At 41.0% G+C, this 20,368-nt stretch overlaps 1 protein-coding gene across 1 annotated transcript; it reads left to right on the top strand.

Moving 5' to 3' along the window:
* The first annotated feature begins 120 nt into the window (after positions 1-120).
* On the top strand, positions 121-18,503 carry DNASE2B (deoxyribonuclease 2 beta). The gene is made up of 6 exons (XM_082408730.1): positions 121-246; positions 3,260-3,437; positions 7,288-7,369; positions 9,706-9,867; positions 11,210-11,407; positions 13,587-18,503. Exons 1-6 carry the CDS (start codon positions 134-136, stop codon positions 13,925-13,927), a joined length of 1,074 nt encoding a protein of 357 aa, XP_082264856.1. The 5' UTR covers positions 121-133; the 3' UTR covers positions 13,928-18,503.
* The last annotated feature ends 1,865 nt before the right edge of the window (positions 18,504-20,368 follow it).

Raw genomic sequence — 20,368 nt, 5'->3', positions numbered from 1 at the left:
TAAACAGCAAATGGCAGAAGTAAATGGAATCAAATGTCAGAGCCAGCACAGTCTGAGAGACTTGAAACTCAGACTCCACGATCCATGGGGAAAGTTTCCTGCTGTGCCATGGAATAAAGGTGCCAGATAGAAAATGACAGCAAGACTTCTAAGAGCACCCCTGGCTTTGCTCTTCCTTGGCCTCTTTGGGATCCTGAAGGCGACAACAATATCGTGCAGAAACGAGGAAGGTGAAGCTGTGGATTGGTAGGTAAATGAAATGTGAGGCTTGCTGCGTGCAGATAGAAAGCCAGAGTACTGGTGGCTAACTGGCACACTGTGAAGTTCAGGAGACTTCCACTCCACCTCTCCCCTTAAGAAGAAAGCAAGTTGAAGTGTGTAAACGAGCCACGTATCCAGATAGGGGTAGGCTTCTGAATGAGGGAGCTTCCCTTTGAGAAAGAGCTTAGCAGCCCCTCGTGGGCCTGATTCATGCTCTCAGCAGGGCAAGGCTGGTGGCCACAGAGGTGCATTAGAGCTGACAGCTTCTCTCCGTTGGCAATTTCCTTTAATTGCATTGTGGCTCTCCTAACAGAACCCTTCCAACATCCTTTTAGAGTTGATGAAGGAGAGAGGTTAATTTTTCCCTGACACTGGAGCGTCTCCTTATGTGAAGGAGAAAGAGGGCTTGATGGTACAGAGCACTGCTTGGTTAACCTTGTTTATTGGACAGCACAGGCAGCTGTTGGAGTGGGTGGTAGGTCACCAGTCTCCTGCAGTGTCAAAGAGACGAAACGCAGCTTTGCGTGACAGTCATGGATTCTCCAAAAGCTTTAATCACTTTTTCACTCTTTAATTAGGGTGTTTAGGTTTGCCTTTATGGTTGGCAGCAAGCTTTGTGTAAACTTCAGGCTAGAGAACATAGATCCACTCAATCGGTCTCTCAGCAAACAGTTACTGAGCTCACACTAGCCCTGTGCTGAGTTTTGAAAATACAAATACGAACAAAACATAGTTCTTACCCTCGAGGAGCTCATAGTTATGTGGTAAGGGCATATATGGGGCATTAGATGGGGCATTGGGGAGGATAGAGCCCAGAAGACTTCTCTGGGGAAGTATTGGGCTGGCCAAAAAGTTCGTTCGGGTTTTTCCATACCATCGCACGGACGAACCCAAACAAATTTTTTGGCCAACCCAATAGTTTTGAGCTAAGTTTTGAGAACAATTATGAGTTAGTTAGAAAAACAAGGGAGATGCAAGGGTATCTCAGGCCAATGAAGAAGCAATGAGGATGTCCAGAGGCAATAAGCAATGGGGAGAATTTGGAAGCAGTTAAGTAAAGTTGGCCCTTCGGGAGAAGGGGGAAATGGCAGGAGGGGAGAGGGAAGCGTAGAGAGATAGGTGAGAGCCAGGTCATGAGGGGCTTCATGTGCTGAACTGCTGAGTCTGAACTTGACCTTGAAAGGGAGCTACTGAGAGACTTCAAGTGGGGACTTGATAAGGTCAGATTTGCATTTTAGCAAGCCCACTGGCAGTACTCTGAAGGCCAACTGGCTGGGGACTAGTCTAGAGTCATGGAAACCAATAGGACTTTGGCAGTGTTACAGGTGAGAAGAAGTATAGACCCAAGTTAAAGAAGAGGAAACAGAGAGGAAGAACGCCCTGAGAGGACTTGGTAATGGATAGGCACAGGGTAGTAGGAGAGAGGAAGAAGTTAAGAAAGACTTGCAGGTTGCTGGCTTCTGTGACTGTGTGGATGTGTTCCCTAAGAGCAGGGGATGCGTAGAGTTGTCGCAAAACATTGTGAACTTGGTTTGGAAAATATGGAGTTGGAGGTCTCTGAGACATCTTTGTATTTGGGTTTATTTAGACCTCAGCATAGAGATCTGGGCTAGAAACAGATTCAGAAATCTTCAAATTATAATTGGAGATGGTCACCCAAGGAAAATGTTTAAAAGCACTAGTCCTTAGTTGGTGTGCCATGATAGTTGACAAACATTTCACTGGTGGGCCACCAAATTGTGATCAATATACAAAATTTATTTTTGCCACAACTGAATGGACATATTACTTAGCAATATCTGTCAGAGAGAATGCTGAGCTAAGCAGACAGGGAGGTACAGTCTCGAGCTGCTACAACTACCTGCGAGAGTTAAAGGGCAGAGGAACATGAGGTCAGCATCAAAGAATAATTTCATGTTTCGTGCCATGTGTGAGGACCTGGCCCTGAGAGTAAGAAAGCCTGGACAGGGCAGGAAAGAGCATAAATGGAAGCATAAGACTGATGAGAACCAAGTGAACATTGAAGCTTTTCTCGGCAGTGTGAGACACTGTTGTGTGGTAATAGTGAATGCACTACAATGTTTGGTCCAGTGTGAGTATTTGAGGGTTAATCGTGGGGTTTGTGCTATTAAAGAGTGTTTGGCTAGACCAGGTCAATTTGGCTTTCCAGGTACTTTTGACAATGTCTGGAGACATTTTTGATTGGCACGACTTGGGGAGTACTATTGACATCTAATAGGAAGAGGCCAGGGATACTACAATGCACAGAGCAGGCTCCCAGAGAACAATGGGGCCCAAAATGTGAATACAGCACATTGAGAAACCCTGGGCTAGATGATCCAAGAATGGCTGAATGCCATGTGGGTCTAACAACCTCTGCTCCCTGTGAGATAACCAAAGGAGATATACAGATAGGAGACAATAGTAAAGAAAGCAAGGCATTTACTTAATTGGCTGGTCTTGGACCTGAATCCTCAATGCAGAGCATTCTGATAAACTGAGCTGAAGAATGTGGCTTAGGCCAGAGGCTCAAGAAAGCCTCCACTGACTCTGATGCCTAAACCCAAATCTCAGACCCAGCCAGCCTGCTACAAAGAGATGAGCATGCCAAGCACCTAAGGCAGCAGAGAAAAACATATCTAAGACCTCTCTAGTCCAGGCCTGGGCCTTGACATTCTCCCCACTGCAGCCTTATAGAATGCGGAAAGAACAGAGAAGCCATTCTCAAAGTATGCGAACTTCTACTACGGGGATCCCACCCCCCAGGCCAGTAAATGTTTTTAGAACATGTACAGTCAGATTTGCATTTCCTTCATTGGGAAGGAGCAACAGTAAGGGTGGAAAAAGAGGCAGAGAGCTTGCGCAAATCCCCTTCCTGAGACTTAGAGGCCTTCTGTGAAACATAAGTGAAATGATACATTTAAGTGCTTGACACAGTGGCTGCCATCAGGGAAACAGTTAGTAAATGTTAGTAATTCATAATTATTTCCTTTGTTAGGTTTACATTTTATAAGTTGCCTAAAAGGCAAGACAAGGAAAGTAGAGAGACTGGGGTAGAGTACTTATACCTAGACTCTGCAACCAGAAGCTGGAGAAGGAGCAAGCAACTAATGAATACCACCAAGAGTGTTTTGGGAAGGACATTACAACAGCTATATGAAGCACATGCTTCCGAGGTATGTTATAGTTAATCATTTATTTGAATCATATAAAATGCATAATACAGACTCCAAGGCTTCCAAAAGATTTTAACTCCTTGTCTACCCAATGCCCAATCCTAGCAACTGGAAGTAAGCCAGCTCAGAATCTGAATCAATCTAACGAAGACCTTAGGGAATACGTCAACATACTCCATAGCAATGCCAAATTGTTGATACGTTCGGCACTATGTCCAATGGCATCACTGGGCAAAGTGTGAACTAATTACATATTGAAATCTTCTGGCTGCCAAACTCTGCCAATGTGCTCAGTACTTGCTATCTTACTCCTTTAATGGAAATAGAGAGAAGAGCCCTCTCCTATGACAATGCAATATAGATCTGTGATCAATATGCCATGAGTTATGGGTTGTTTAAGCCATGGTGGGATGAGTTTGGTGGGAAAAGTAAAGGGTTCCACTTGGTCTTCCTTTTAATTAATCATTTTCAAAATAGTAGGTTGAGAGCTAGGGCTCTAGTCCAAGGCCCTGGAACTAACTTGCCTGAATACGGAGCTTAAACCTGCTATCGGGACTCCATCAGGCAATGAGTTAACTGCCTCAATGTGGGCAGTCTCCCAACATTCCAGGCACCATCTGCTGTTCAGTGACAAGATACTGCTTTTCAACCAGGGGTGACAAGTAAAATCGAACAATAATTAACATCCAATTATACTCATCTATGCATTTCCTAACAATAATTTATAGAGAAGTAAATATGTAAAAGAACTCAGCACTTACAACGTGTTGGGTCTTTACATATGTCAACTAATTTAATCCCCACAACAATACTGAGTTATACTCTAGCACCACTGCATGTGTCTATTTGAGCATTTACTGAAAATGTGCAGAGAGCTATCACCTTGTGCACAAATATTCACTTTATTCACCTGTCATTAAGACCAGCCTTCGGAGCCAAGTTACAAAGTCAAAACTTATCTGTAAGCTGTTTGAGTACATGTGATGTTCCAAACACTGTCCTAGAAGCTTTTAGAAATTGTTCATTCTCAGCAACATCCCTGTTTTGAATTAATCGATTATTCTGTAAAAGCAAAACTACCTGTAGCTGCTTGTGCTTTCCAAGGTTGGGGGTGGAAAACCTGGAGTATAACCCATCAGTGAGAAAATAAACACATTCTTCCCCTCCCAGTCGCAGACTACCCAAGAAGAGAAAGGACAGAGCAACATTGCAAAGCCTCTGTCATTTATCTTATTTGGGGAAGATGGGTCTTCGTTTGGCAAACTATAATAATGATCTTTGGAAGTGCAAAAGTAGCCCCAGAGCCTAGGAGGGCCTGAGAGCTAAACTGCTCTGCAAAATAAAGAAGGGGTAGATGGGAGCTAGGAATTAAAAAGTATACAAAACTTGGAGGGAGATTGGAGGCAGGTCAGCTTGGTGATGTAAAACCATTCAATGTTTCATACCTTCAGTAAAACCTGCTCACACGCAATGTCTTGAGTGGTGGATTCTGGGAAGAAAATGACAGTAAAGGGGCTGATTTCCATGTCTGATTGGCATGGAGCCCAAAGAAGAACAACCGAAAAGACTGAGTGTTCTTTGGAAGTTGGAACTATGTGCCAGAAGTGACTATGAGAACACAACTTCCCCACCTTCTGATCTGGAATTGAACTTCTGACAGAGAGTAGAATGCGAGATCAGACCAACTGGTTTTAAATCTCAAATGTCACGTTATGCCAATATCGGGTTTATGTTGGAAAATATCCCTTCTTTTGTAAATGAGAACCTTCCATATACCTTGATAATAACACTTATCAAACTATATCACAGTTGCCTATATTTACCTGATTATTCCCTGCTAGACTGGGGGCAGAGACCGTACCCTTCTTATTCAACATCCAGTAGTCGAAATAATACCCAACATAAGTGTTAAAGGAATAAAGATGTCCTGGGAATTCGCTGGTGGTCCAGTGGTTAGGACTCCGTGCTTCCACTGCCGGGGGCCTGGGATGGACCCCAAACCCTGGTGAGGAACTAAGATCCTGCAAGCCACGAGGCCAAAAAAAAAAAAAAAAAAAAGGTCTAGAGGCATGAGCCTAGGTCTGCCTATTCATTTTTTTTTAATTTTTATTTTATATTGGACCATAGTTGATTAACAATATTGTATTAGTTTCAGGTGTACAGCAAAGTGATTCAGTTATACATATACATGTATCCTTTTTCAAATTCTTTTCCCATTTAGGTTATTACAGAATATTGAGCAGAGTTCCCTGTGCTACACAGTAGGTCCTTGTTATAGCTATCCTAAATATAGCAGTGTGTACATGTCAATCCCAAACTCCCAATCTATCCCTCCTCCCCATCCTTCCCCCCCTGGTAACCATAAGTTTGTTCTCTAAGTCTGTGAGTCTGTTTCTGTTTTGTAAATAAGTTCATTAGTATCAATTTTTTTAGATTCTGCATATAAGCGATATCATATGATGTTGTCTTTCTCTGTCTGACTTACTTCACTTAGTATGATAATCTCCAGGTCCTATTCTTAGTTCATGATTTTTCCCCTTTATGAGAGAGCCTCTTTTCACTAGAGCTACATCCCATTTACCTTAGCTGGCTGTTATACCTCTGGTTAGAATGATAAACTTCATCTATTAGAAGAATTAAGTTCCTTACCGAATTTTCCCAGAGGCCTTCCACATTGTACCCCAAAGGCACACAATGGCCTTGTTACCGCATTCCATACAGGCTCATAGAATAACTAACTGTCAGAGTTCTCCAGTGGAGAATCTGAACGCCAACGGTAGCGATGGTCAATTACGGAAAAATGCAGGTAAGAGAAGAGATTACTTTCCTAAATATTCCTAAACGTAGTAGCCAAGAATGCTGTAGAGACTATGTTGTGCCTTTTTTGAAAAAATGGTTTTAGATTATATCAAATAATGAAGCAACTGTAAGAAACTCAGTTATTGATTTTTTTTCTGAGAGACAAGCAAGGGTCTTTTTTTAAGCGGCTGGGTTGTCCTTTCCTGCTTTTAATTATGTCACTGAGACTTTTTAATATTGACATCATTGGCTTCATTAAAAGTCACTGCATCATGACACAACTGAAATGGAATGACACAGAACAAATATAAGCAAGTTTCCAAAACATGACAAAGAGATACTATCAAAATAATAGCTTCATTTTGACTCAGAGATTTGACCAACTGTTTGGAGAATGTACTCGCATGTTGCCTTACCAGAGGAAATCCATTATCACATTCAATTATACCACTTTTTTTAAGCAGGAAAATGTCAAGTTGAAAAGGTGAAGTGACAGGAGAAATGGATTGAAGAAAAATCCTCCCCTATCAGGGAGGTAGTAGAAGCAGAGAATGAGGAATCCTGATTAAACAGGAAGTTATGACCAAGCAGCGAAGCACAAAGTAGGCAGAGGAAATCAGACCCTGACAGCCAATTCTGCATTGTGCTTATAATATCAATGGAGAGAGCTTAGCTGTAATCCTTGGCTGGTTGTTCCTACTGCATTTCCTGAACAAATATTTAAGTACCCCTTTATTATACACTAGTTGCCAGATCAGAAACATGGATCCAAAATAATTGAAATAGGAATATTGCCCTCACACACACATCACAATGCACAGGGCTCCTGTCACACAAGACAAAACCATGCATGGTTGAGAATGGACTTCTTGTCCCTTGTCTTGCACGTCACAGAATTCATATCGATGGGAAAGCTGCCTATTAGGGGAATGGATGACTTCTCATGTGTATTAATGAAAGTTCCGTATTGCAGGCCGGTAGCTGGTAGAAACGTTGTGAGCATTTATGAGTGAAAGATTTATGCCATTATAACCCTAAAATGTTCCTGCAGGATAACAACACAGCCTATCTAATATACAATGATGGAGTCCCTAAATTCATGAATTACAGCAGAAGGTATGGACATACCAAAGGTATGACAAAGGCTCTTATTTTCTCTTTCCTACTGGAAATCAGTATTTTCTCAAACATTCCGTCTTCAGTAGTCTTATACTCCATACTAAAAAGATAGCTTTTCTTTCTAATGGTCTGAGTTATCAAAATGAGTGATTTCTGTGTCACAGGGTATAATGATATAATTTGACTTTGCAATATCCTTCTCACAAATCCCATTTTATTTCTTAATGTATCTTTTAATATATACTTTAAAGAAGAAATCCAAGTATTGACTACTGGGAATACCAGCGAGACTATATATGTGTGTGTGTGTGTATACTGTACACACATTTTAGTCAGGTTTATAGAGGGATAATTTGCATAGGGTAAAATTCACCCTTCTTAGTGTCAAGTTCCATTTGAAATACAGTAAACATTTTTGAAAAAGTATTTTTAAATAATTTTTATATTATAGTAATTTTTGTTGTTATATATTTTGTTCTATAATTATAATTATAATAATTTTTATTATAGTGATTTTTGGTATTTTTCGATTTATAAACTATGTATATATATATGTGTGTTATTGAAAAATTCAAAATGATAGTAAACAAAAAATCTGTAATCCTAATACTCATTAGATAATTACACTTAATACTTTCTACTTTTTCTATGATACATATTTTGAAACATTTTTATACAACTATTGTAATGATTACGTCGAACTTTTTTTAACTTAATATACCGTGAATAACTTTCCATGGCAACAAGTATTCTTCAGAAGGTTCCAAACTTAAATGCCTTCAGAGGCAGGCAAGTGATGTCAGCAAGCCAAGGGGGCTGAACTGGCAGGTAACTAGAGAACTGGAGAGTATATACTTGGTCTAAGGAAGCAGTTACTACTCAGCTTGCCTTATGGGAATGCAATTTTTCCAGAGAAAATTAGAGCTTGTGGGAAATCTCCCCAGTTTTTAAATGTTAGTAATAAATTCAAAGTTTTAAAAAATACTCTGCAAGCATAATAATATGTATCTGCAGGTTAGATTTGGCCTGTGGGCTGCCTGTTTGCAACCTCTGATTAAGAACATCATTTGTAATGGCTGTCAAATGTCATGAGCATTGAAAGCCTTTGATTTAGCTAAGTTGCCTTCCTGATGGTCCTATCTGCATGGAACCCAACAATTTTTATAACATGCCGCATTCTGCAACCTCTCCTTTACCAACCTCCCACCACCATTTTTGCTCCACCCTGTTAGTTGATACAAGGGTTTAGAAAAAAGACTGGAAAAGGAGTGGGACCTGATGTCACATTGGGGAGTTCCCTGCCAACAGGTGTCCCGACATCCTGTGGCATTTGTACCAGGAAGTTAGGATTTCAGACACACAGCAATACTCATCTGGGCCGAAGAGAGTCCCTGAAGATCATCCAGCTCTGTGAGGCAACTGAACTTTGAACATTTTCCATCTCGACACAGGTATTGATTCCATAGCCGCTGACAAAGTCACTGACAAATACTCTGCTTCCTTAAAGTGTGTTCTTTGAAAAAGAAATAACTGGCAGGCATTTGGTTTCTGCTCTAACACTAAGGCAAACATGACTTTTATGTCTCCATGGTCATATGCAAACTGGAAAGTCTAGTTAGCATACCAAAACTGTCTTGATATATTTATAAACACAGAAATAGTCATAGATGCCTGTTGGACAGGGTTCTTTGTGCCATGTCACAAGATGATGAAAATCCTTCTGTTTTCTTCTTCTCTGGCTTTCATGTTAGTCTGCTCTGGAGATTTTTACTAAATACAATTAACTGGGGTGCTTTAGAACATGGCTTCCCTGGTTTTTTTCTCTCTGCCTCTTTTTTCAAGCTTGTGGAACTGGGCGAATTCTGCACCTAAATGAGCATCAGTTTCTCACAATAAATTACTGCAAGTACATGTTTTCATTTGATATTTTCTCTTTCAACTCTGCTTTTTAGCTGGCTTTTGAAAATAGCTTAGCTGCTTAGCAGTAAAGACATTATCTGAAGCTTGCCAGGTGACTACATAGTCTAACAAGGTCAAATTCCAATTAAGCAAATTTGCATTCTGCCAAAACAAATTTTCCTTGTAGTTTCAACATGAAATGCCTCTCAACTCTTCACAGGGTGGCTGCCCTAGCTCCCTTTTGTGGTGGGTTATTAGCAGTAATGGGGCAATATGATGTGTCCCTGAATTGGTTTTGAAATTATTGAAAAAGAGCGTGATCCTTGTAATTATTAGCCTAATAAAAAATTAGCCTGAAGTATAAAGGGCTTAAATGTCGTAGCTTTGAACTCTGTATTTTTAAAGGAGCTTTGTTTTTCTAATTAATCTGTATTTACTGTATCTTTGGTAGGTTTACTTCTGTGGAACAGAGTCCAGGGGTTCTGGTTGATTCATTCCATTCCCCATTTTCCTCCAATTCCTGAAGAAGGCTATGATTATCCACCCACAGGGAGACGAAATGGACAAACGGGCATCTGCATAACTTTCAAGTACAACCAGTATGAAGCAATAGGTAACACTAGAGTGTGTAAAAAGAGAGAGAGAGGGAGAGAGAGATGACAATATTGAAGAAGGGATTTGGAAATATATTAATAAATTTATCACTTCATTTGCTTCTCTATTCATAAACCCTCTGATACCTAGATTCTAATATTGGCTTTGGTGAGATCTCGGGCAGACTCACTTAGTGGATCTCAGTTTCCTGGTCCACCAATGAAGTCTTTGAACTTGATCAGAGGCAGTAGTTTCAAATGTCTACAGGGGCCAGGCAGGTAACAAAAATGGGTGACACAGGTGGACATTGCATGGGCAGTGGGGACAGTGACAAACTGGGTTGTTGACGCTCCCCTAGCTTCCCTCAAAAGCTTCAGCTCCATTATACTGTGGTTCTGTGGGAATACAGACCTACATCTCCATATTTTTTAGAGGAAGCAGAAACCTAGGGGAGGATGTAAGAATAGAAGAGAGGGAAGGAAAGAGAGAGATAGATCCTCTGATTTTCAAACATGGTCTCAATCTTATTTATTTTTTAAATTGTGTAGACCTCATGTTGCCTATAGGCCACCAACATGACACTCTGAGCCTAAACCAGATGATCTTCTCTTAAGATCTCAAGCTTAAAGGGCCAAAAATACTTGGATTTGGAAAATCCAAAGTAGGAATGGGGAAGAGAAGTAGGAATGGTATTTTACCAATCACTTTTTACTGAGGAAGCTGCTAAATAGTAAAGAGTGATTTGCCTCTGGATATAGGAGGTTTAGAATATTTTTGTTTTTTATCAAATTTCCATCTTATGGAAAGGATCACTGAGCCTCTCACCCAAATTAAGCCCTAGTCTAACTAGCTGAGTTCCTATAATGATTAGAGAGCTTAATAGCATAGAGATTAGGTGTGCATGCTGATGAGTTGGTCATTCTTGGAGCTGGATGATCAGTACACGGGTGTTCTCTACTTTTGTATGTGTACACATGGGAGAAAAAACACATAGCCTCCAAGGCCAGACTGCCTGGGCTTGAATACCAACTCCTTCAGTTACAAGCTTTATAACCTTGGGCATGTGACATAAATTCTCCATTAATTTATCTATAAGATGAGGATAATGATAAAAGAACTTACCTAATAATAAGGTTGTTCTTATGATTAAATTAGTAAACCCCCATAATAATGCCTGGAAAGTAGGGAGTGTCAACTATTTTAACCAAAAGTTTGAAGGCTATTGGCTTAAAGAAGAGAATACTTTTGTTTTTGTTTTTCGTTCTGTTTAGTTTTTTAATTCACAACAAGATCTAAAATACCAGCAAGCATTTCCATTTGTGTCTTAACTCTCAACTTTTCTTTATTGTTTCTTGATTCAGATTCTCAGCTCTTGGTCTGCAACCCAAACGTTTATAGCTGTTCCATCCCAGTAACCTTTCATCAGGAGCTCGTTCACATGCCCCAGCTGTGTGCCAGATCCAGCTCATCAGAGATCCCTGGCCGGCATCTCACCACACTTCAGTCAGCCCAGGGACAAAAATTCCTCCATTTTGCAAAGTCTGATTCTTTTCTTGACGGTATGAAAGGCCATCATCAAACAATATGCTATTACACTGCTGCTGGACTCACTTTGGATTGCAAAGAGGAAATATTCTGATTATTCAGGGGAGTAGAAGTAGAAAAGGAGGGAGGACAAAGAAAGAAAAGGGAGAAGGGACACCAAGGGCCAATTAAAATATTAGCCACTTGAATAGAAGGGCCGCTGATCCAACCACAAAAGTATCTCACAACCATCTAGCCAGAGGCCAGTAAAAACTCAGTCTCCAGCCTCAGCTGGGCACAGAACCAAGCTGTCTCCTTTTTCTTTCACTCCCTAAGTAGTTATTTTAAGCCTTCCTTACCCTCAAGTCCTGCCTCTTCACCTTTTCCTTCATAGAGAGAATAGAAATCACCAGGAAGAAACCACTTCAAGAGCACACCCCACCCTCAACAATCTAAGCTATTTTCATTCTTTTTTTTTACCAGTTTTCTCTCATCCAAACGGAAGCAGTGCACCCCCTGTGCCCTGGAACCTATCCCAGCCTCAGAATACTTTCATAAACTCAACCTGTTCTCCCTCTTCTACTTCAGCTCTCCTGCTCTACAAGCCCCTTAGAATATAAACATTCCTAAAAACCCTCCCTCAATTCTAGATTCCCTATATCTCTGTTTTTTTTCTTCTAAATTTACTTTTAGAAAACTCTTCAGGGTCTTTACTTGCTCACTGCTCCTTGACTACAGTCTTGCTTCTCTGTCTGTAGACATTACAGTCTCTCCCCAGTCACCAATGGCCATCTTAATTGACCTCACTGCCTTCCTTCCTTCCTTCCTTCCTTCCTTCCAACTTCCTTCCATCCTTCCGTCCTTCCTTCCTTCCTTCCTTCCTCACTTCCTTCCTTCCTAACTTCTTTCCTTCCTTCCATCCTTCCTTCCTTCCTTCCTAACTTCCTTCCTTCCTTCCTAACTTCCTTCCTAACTTCTTACCTTCCTTCCTTCCTAGCTTACTTCATTCGTTCCTTCATTCCTTCATTCCTTCCTTCCGTCCTTCCTTCCTTCCTAACTTCTTTCTTTCCTTCCTTTAATGTTGAATAAAATTTACTGAATGCCTACTACTTGCCTGTGTTAGGCATTAGAGATCCCAAAATTAACAGGACAGAAATAGCTTCTGCAGAATTTGGCACAGTTGGAACCCTTTCTTTTTTGAAACATTCTCCTCCCTGAGTTTTGGAAGTATACAGTCTTTTGGTCTTCCTCCCACTTCTTATAAGTCTCTTCTGCCAGGTCCTCCTCCTCTGCATACTCCTTACATGACTAGGTTGCCCTGTGGTCCTCTACTCACCCTTATTGCATATACATATTCCTGCTAGGCCATTCCCAAGTCTAGATCTCCACCCTACACCTCTGTTCTGACAGGTGTATCCATCAGTGAGTGGGATATTTCTGCTCGCAGGGTGGCACAGCCACACAAAATTCAACATGCCAAAATCATTTCATCATTATTCCTAACATATCTCACTCTCTTTCTCATATTCTGCATGGTCCCCTAGAACTCTTGACCCCTCTTTTTTTCTCTTCCCCCTTATCAAATCATCAAATTAAATCAGTTCCCGGTCCTTAATAACTCTCACATTTTTCTTACCCCCTCTAAACTTTCTGCCATGGCCACGGCTCACACCTGTGTTTGTTACCACACTTATTGTGACAAGCTGGTGTTTTTCCTCTCTCTAATCTAATGTAGCCTTCCCAATTCATCCTGCACATTGCTTCTCAATTGATATTTATGATCATAAATCAGTTTCTATTAATTCCCCACTAACACTCCTTAAAAAAATTTCCCATTGATTTCAGGAAAATTCAAACACTTTGGCATGGTTTATAAAGATCTCTAGACGCTAGCCTCTGGCTACTGCTCTATCCTTATTCTTTCCAAAGGTCTTTTCAGGACAAAAACCTATATTGCTCCCTTGTATGTGTGGAATAGAAGACGTTTTCAGAGACCAATATCATCCTAGTAATAATGATAATAACTTTTATTCGCATTATCACTTTAGCGTTTACAAAATGTTCTCCTATCCACTCTCTCAGTCACGTTGTTATTATTGTGCTTGTGACATCCACATATCAGGGATGAGTGATGATTCTATTCCTGAGGATATTTTCAGGGATTTATCTAAGTTTAAATACTAACCTCACTATTTTTCTCTTTATAAACTCTAGACATCTTTGCAGCCTGGATGGCTCAACGGTTGAAGACGCACTTGCTAACAGAAACCTGGCAGCGAAAGAGACAAGAGCTTCCTTCAAACTGCTCCCTTCCTTACCATGTCTACAATGTCAAGGCAATTAAGTTATCTAGACAATCTTATTTCAGCTCTTATCAGGATCATGCCAAATGGTGTATTTCCCAAAAGGGCACCAAAAATCGCTGGACATGTATTGGAGACCTAAATCGGAGCCCACACCAAGCCTTCAGAAGTGGAGGATTCATTTGTACTCAGAATCAGCGTATTTACCAAGCATTCCAAGGATTAGTTTTATATTATGAGAACTGTAACTAAACTTGGTGAAAGGACATATGTGCTATCATTTTCAACACTGATATGGGATCTTCTTCTACTAGATCTATTCTTCATATATTAAAAGCCTGTGAATTTACTTATGGTCCACATACCATCAAATAAAATGTTTTTCTCCCATGCTTACCATTTTATCTTCCAAATAGTGGCAATTTATCTGCTTAGCATGTATTTATTTATTTATTTATTTACTTTTTACATCCTTATTGGAGTATAATTGCTTTACAATGGTGTGTTAGTTTCTACTTTATAACAAAGTGAATCAGCTATACATATACCTTTATCCCTATATCTCCTCCCTCTTGCAGCTCCCTCTCACCCTCCCTACCCCACCCCTCTACTTAGCATTTATATGCCATAAACACACTCTGTTATGTATATCTAAAGTGAGAATAGAAGGAGTGAAAGGAAAAATTTTGTTCCAGATTAGTCAGCTCTCAATTGTCCATGGATTGACTGGCCATCTCTTAGAGTAATTTCATCTTCACAAAGAATTCCCTGACTGTCCTCCTCACCCCTTTTTGAAGAAAAAAACATTTCTATCTCTCTGTATATCAAACTACTTAGTCATATTCCTCCTAGAGTTCTTTTCAATGGTTTATGGTCAAGTCTAATTGGTCATTCTTGAGCTACTACTTACTAACTGTATGATCTTGGACCATTCACCTGAACTCTCTGAGCCTCGGTTTTCTTCTCTATGAAATGGAGATAATATCTAGGTATCTTCAAGCAAATAGCACAGAACCTGGCCCAGTTGACACTTAAAAGACTGATGGAATTTTAATGTGAATCCCCCTACAGTGAGAAAAGACAAAAGAAAGTTTAGAAATGAGTAATATTTTTCCAAAAGGAAAAAATAAGTCAGGGACTTCTCTGGTGGTGCAGTAGTTAAGACTCCATGCTCTCAATGCAGGGGGTCCGGGTTCGATCCCTGGTCAGGGAAGTAGATCCCACATGCATGCCACAACTAAGAGTTCACATGTGACAACTAAGGAGCTCGCCTGCTGCAACTAAGGCAACCAAATAAGCAAAATTTTAAAAATAAATAAATAAAATACTTTATAAAAAAATAAAATGAAATAAGTGACAGCCAAAAAAAGAAAAAAGAAAAAAAGAAGTCAGATTAGGAGAAAGAAATAAAACAACCCACCAACTTGGGGGGAAATAAAGAAGTGTAACATAAGGAAATCAGAATCAAATCTAGTAAGCTTAATTTCAGTGTGTTTCATTTTCTGGAATTCTTATCACTAAATATAACTATTATATAAGTGAATAATAATAAATTTGTATTAAGCACTCATTGTTTAATAAAATTTGAAACATGGTTCCTAATTTCAAGAAGCTTACAATCTAACAAAAGTAATCAAAGAATAACTAAAGCTAGCGCTTATCGAGTATTTACTATGTAGTAAACAGTCAACCCACATTTTCTTATTTGATCTTCATAACAGTGCTATGCAGTAGGAACTGTTATAATCCTTATTTTACTGACAAGGAACCGGAGGACTACAGAGTTTCAGTAACTTGTCTACTATCACAGAGGTCTATCTGACCTCTAAAACTATGCTCTTAACTTCTATTTCAAGACACAAGTTTTAAAAAATGATGTGATATAGGATAATACATATCTTGAGGTCTTAATCAACCAAAATTCATAGGACATAATGGCACTGGTTCAATGGAAAGCAGAGAAAAAAAACAAAGTTTTTTTGTCAGAAGCAAGCATAAGTGATGGAAATGTTGAATACTAGCTAACTAACTTACATGCTTGAAAACATAAGGAGTTTTGAAAAATATGTTTTAGCTTTGCAAAGAGCATCTGAGCATAAATAATTCCAATAAAATCAGATTAGAAGAGTACAAAATCCTGACTTTAAAAATGAAGAGGATAAAAATGTTACTGAGCCCAATCTTGGTAATAAATTTTGGTGAAGCCAGCCAGGAGCTCTGCTGCTTATGGCCCGCCAGCCCTGGTTGAGGAATTTTCGTGTAAGGCCCTAGCAGTTGCCAGGACCACTTGTCCTGAGGATCTTCCCTTCGAAATTCCCTGAAGTGGCACCAGCTGCCCCAGCACTTGGCAGTTGGAGCAAGGAATCAACATTTGGGAGCCAATGGTCTCCATATAGTAGGGTAAGTCGCTCTGGTATGTACAACTGGGAACATTTTCTCCTCTCAGTTAGGGCTTTTCCTTTAAGGGAAAAGCCAATTTGTTCATTTGATTGGGGTACCCTGTTGGAGAGGGCAATTATTGTTGGACTCTACCTGATTTGTAAACTGGTTCGTTGGCTTTTGTTTTGCATTCATTCATGATGGAATCTGTTTGTGTTTTTGGTATTGGAATTTGCTTGTGCTTTTTGTGTTTTGTTGTTCTTGAACTTATAAACATGGGAAATATTCCACCTGTCCCTAAGGAAAGCCCTTTGTGGTGTATCTTAAATAAATGGGCAAAATATAGCTGTGGGTCTATGACTAAGGAAGAGAGGATATTCTATTGTAGTCGTGTGTGGGCCCAATATATGTTAGGATGAGGAGAGTGATGGTCCTTGAATGGCTCACTTAATTATTATACAATCTTGCAATTAGAATTGTTTTGTGAAAGAGCAGGTAAAAATGATGGGATTCCTTACACAGAAGCATTTATGCTATTGCATCAGGAGGAAAAGAAGTCAGAAGGCTCCCGCCTTATGGTACAGCAGTCTAAAAGGAAAACCAAGGGAAAACCTGCTCTTCAAGAGGGAGAGGGTGAAAGTGAGAGTGAGGACATGTTATTCCAAAACTTAAACGCCCCCTCCAGCCAACCAGACTCCCCCACTGGCCAAGCAGGCTGCACCAGCAGTTGTTCCGACCACCCCCATGCCACCAACATATTCACCGCCTCCTGTTTCCCCTACTTATGGGGATCAATTAGAAGTTTCTATGTTAACCCCAGGGGCACAGGGGCCTGGTTTGGTTTTACCATATAAGACCTGACAGGGCATCCAATTTGGACTGGGAGTCACTTGTGGAGCAGGGCAATTTCCCTTGTGCTGATATCCTGTGGGAGACCTTAATGCAGATGGCCAACCAGCTGGGTTTCTATGGATGCACAAGCCGTTGTCAACTTCAGATCTGTTTAACTGGAAAAACCATAACCTTACGTACTGAGAGGACCCCCTCCATATGACTGAACTTTTCACTTCTATCTTTGCCACTCACCATCCCTCTTAGGCAGACATTCACACTCTTATGAATATGATGCTTACTGGGGAAGAAAGGATGGTCATTGACAAGGCTAGAGAGGAAGCATACCAGCTTCATCTAACAGATCCAGATGGAGCTCCAGAAGCAAATTTGGCAGTTCTTATTGCTGAGCCTGACTGGGATCCTAATAATGGAGATATGCCACTCCTAAAGCACTATAGGAAGTGTATCTTAGTGGGTCTTTGAAAAGGAGTACTTAGGCAAAAGAGCTTAAACAAAATTCAGGAGACACACCAAAAACCCAATGAGGATCCATCAGAGTCTCTAGAAAGAATTTATCAAGCTTATAGGTGCTACATTGATACAGACCCTGAATCCCCAGAAAATATGAGAATGGTAAATATGACCTTCACTGGGCAAAGCGCCCCAGATATAAGAAGAAAATTGCAAAAGTTAGATGGTGCATTTGGAATGAACCCTTCTCAATTGGTAGATGTTGCTTTTACAGTGATCAACAACAGGGAACAACGACAGAAGCAAGAGGATGCAAGATGGAACGCCACTTTTCTGGCAGCAGCACTGGATTCCCAGAAGGCAAGTAACCCAAAGAGAGGTAAGCCACCATCATGGTGGGACCAATGTGCTTACTCTAAGGAGGACAGGCATTGGAAAAAAAGATTGACCTAGACTAAAGAATAAGAAAGAAAACAATAAAAGAAAGATGGGAGCCTCTCATATGTTAGAAAAAGAGGAACACTCTCATGATGAATGAAGAGGCCTGGGGGCTCCTTTGGACTTGAGGTGTCCAATTCCAATTTCCCCACAGGAGCCCTGGGTAACTTTTGATAGTGGGGGACAAGTTGATTGACTTTCTGATAGATACGGGTATAACATACTCCGTGGTAAACACCAAGGTGGCACAGAAAACATCTCAATCCATCCCGGTCATGGGAGTTTCTGGAGAAATACAAAATTGTTATTTCTTACCACTTCTGGAATGCCAATTAGGGGACCTCACCCTGAAACACAGTTTCTTATATATGCCAGTGTGTCCAATCCCTCTTTTGGGCCGAGACCTCCTTTGTAAATTAAATGTTCAAGTAACTTTTTTGCCAGGACAGCTTGACATCAGGTTCCCACCAGAGCATGCTATTCGCATACATATGGCACTCATGGACACCCCAGAAAAGGAGACAGAGCTCTCCCCCAACCTCCAAGGTCTATGAAAAGGTAAGGCCAGGATTGTGGGCTGATGGCACCCCAGAGAAGGCCAAAAACACATGGCCAATACAAATCCCATTAAAAAAGGATGTTGGGGGACTTCCCTGGTGGTCCAGTGGTTAAGCAGGGGACATGGGTTCAATTCCTGGTCAGGGAACTAAGATCCCACATGCCGCAGGGCAACTAAGCCCATGTGCCGCAGCTACTGAGCCCACAAGCCACAACTAGAGAGCCCGCGTGCCGCAATGAAGATCCCGCATGCTGCAACTAAGACCCAATGCAGTCAAATTAATTAATTAATTAATTTTTTAAAAAGGGATGTTGGGACACCTAATCTAAAACAATACCCTCTAAGGCAAGAGACCCAAAAGGGAATTCAGCCAATTCTCGAAAAGTTGTTTAAAACAGGACTGATTATACCTTGCAGGTCCCCATATAACACCCCTATCATGCCGGTCAAAAAGCCAAACTCAGCAGAGTATTGCTTTGTCCAAGACCTGAGGGCTGTTAATGAAATAGTCCAAGATTTGTACCCTGTGGCACCTAATCCATACACTCTGCTTACAACTGTTCTGGGAGAATACAGCTGATTCTCAGTTTTGGACTTGAAGGATGCTTTTTTGTGCATTCCTATTGCAGAAGGATCACAGCAGCTGTTTGCTTTAGAATGGCAGGACCCAGAAGTACAGGTAGTCCAATAGTATTGTTGGACAGTCCTGCCTCAAGGATTTAAGAATTCCCCTACATTGTCTGGGGAAATGTTGGCTAGGGACCTTAGAAACTTAATATTGGATGAAGGACTCTTACTCCAATATGTGGACGATTTGCTCATAACAAGTCCTACATATGATAAGTGTCTACAAAATACCATAAGAACCCTGAATTATTTGCCCAACTGTGGATATAAGTTCTCCCAGAAAAAGGCCCAAGTATGTAAGCAACAAGTCACATATTTGGGTTCTGTCCTTTCCCAAGGACAGCGGGGTCTTTTGCCTGATAGAAAACGGGCAATGGCAGGCTTGAGAACACCCAAGACTCGCAGACTACTGAGGGGATTTCTGGGAATGGCAGGATTCTGTCGGATTTGGATTCCGAACTATGGGCTCATAGTAAAGCCCCTCTATGAGGCTTTAAAGAGGCATGAGGGCTTCCCTGGTGGCGCAGTGATTGAGAATCTGCCTGCCAATGCAGGGGACACGGGTTCGAGCCCTGGTCTGGGAAGATCCCACATGCCGCGGAGCAATTAGGCCCGTGAGCCACAACTACTGAGCCTGCGCATCTGGAGCCTGTGCTCCGCAACAAAAGAGGCCGCGATAGTGAGGGGCCCGTGCACAGCGATGAAGAGTGGCCTCTGCTTGCCACAACTAGAGAAAGCCCTCGCACAGAAATGAAGACCCAACACAGCCAAAAATAAATATAAAAATAAATTAAAAAAAAAAAAAAAGAGAGACATGATTTTGAGCCCCTTACTTGGACTACAGAGGGCCAAACAGCCTTTGAAATAATAAAAACAAAGTTAGTCCCAGCCCCGGCTTTGGGACTACCAGACTTAAAGAAACCTTTCAAATTTTATGTCCATGAGAGACAAGGCATAAATCTCTGGGTGTTAATTCAAACTCTGGGGAATTCTCAAAACAACTAGAACAGACTGTTAAGGGATGGCCTCCTTGCCTTCGAGCTGTAGCAGCTACTTGTGACATACTTCAGGAAGCTGAGCAGTTTACCCTGGGGCAACCCACCACTGTGTATGTCCCTCACCATGTCCTTTCTTTACTGGAACAAAAAGGGGGCAATTGGCTGACTTCTGGGAGAATGGGAAAGTACCAAGCCATTCTCTTAGACAATCTCAATGTAGGACTTCAGGTCACTTCAGCTCTAAATCCTGCTGCATTGCTCCCAATTGATGCTGCACAATCCCCAGAGCAGGACTGCCTATGGGTCATTGAGCTCGTGTACTCTAGCAGACCAGACTTAACAACCCTTGGCCGAGCCAGAACATGGAACTGTTCACCGATGGAAGCA

The sequence above is a fragment of the Balaenoptera borealis genome (assembly GCF_965194805.1).
Source record: "Balaenoptera borealis genome assembly, chromosome: 1".
NCBI classification, from domain to species: domain Eukaryota; kingdom Metazoa; phylum Chordata; class Mammalia; order Artiodactyla; family Balaenopteridae; genus Balaenoptera; species Balaenoptera borealis.
Note: the sequence above shows the minus strand (reverse complement) of the source record. Positions and strands in the feature narration are given on the sequence as shown.

Excerpts from the sequence above, each read along its gene's own strand:
- DNASE2B (XM_082408730.1), top strand. The coding sequence starts at position 134 with ATGACAGCAAGACTTCTAAGAGCACCCCTGGCTTTGCTCTTCCTTGGC. Across the intron at positions 247-3,259 it reads GAAGGTGAAGCTGTGGATTG|GTTTACATTTTATAAGTTGC; the intron begins GTAGGTAAATGA and ends TTCCTTTGTTAG. Across the intron at positions 11,408-13,586 it reads GTCTGATTCTTTTCTTGACG|ACATCTTTGCAGCCTGGATG; the intron begins GTATGAAAGGCC and ends TATAAACTCTAG.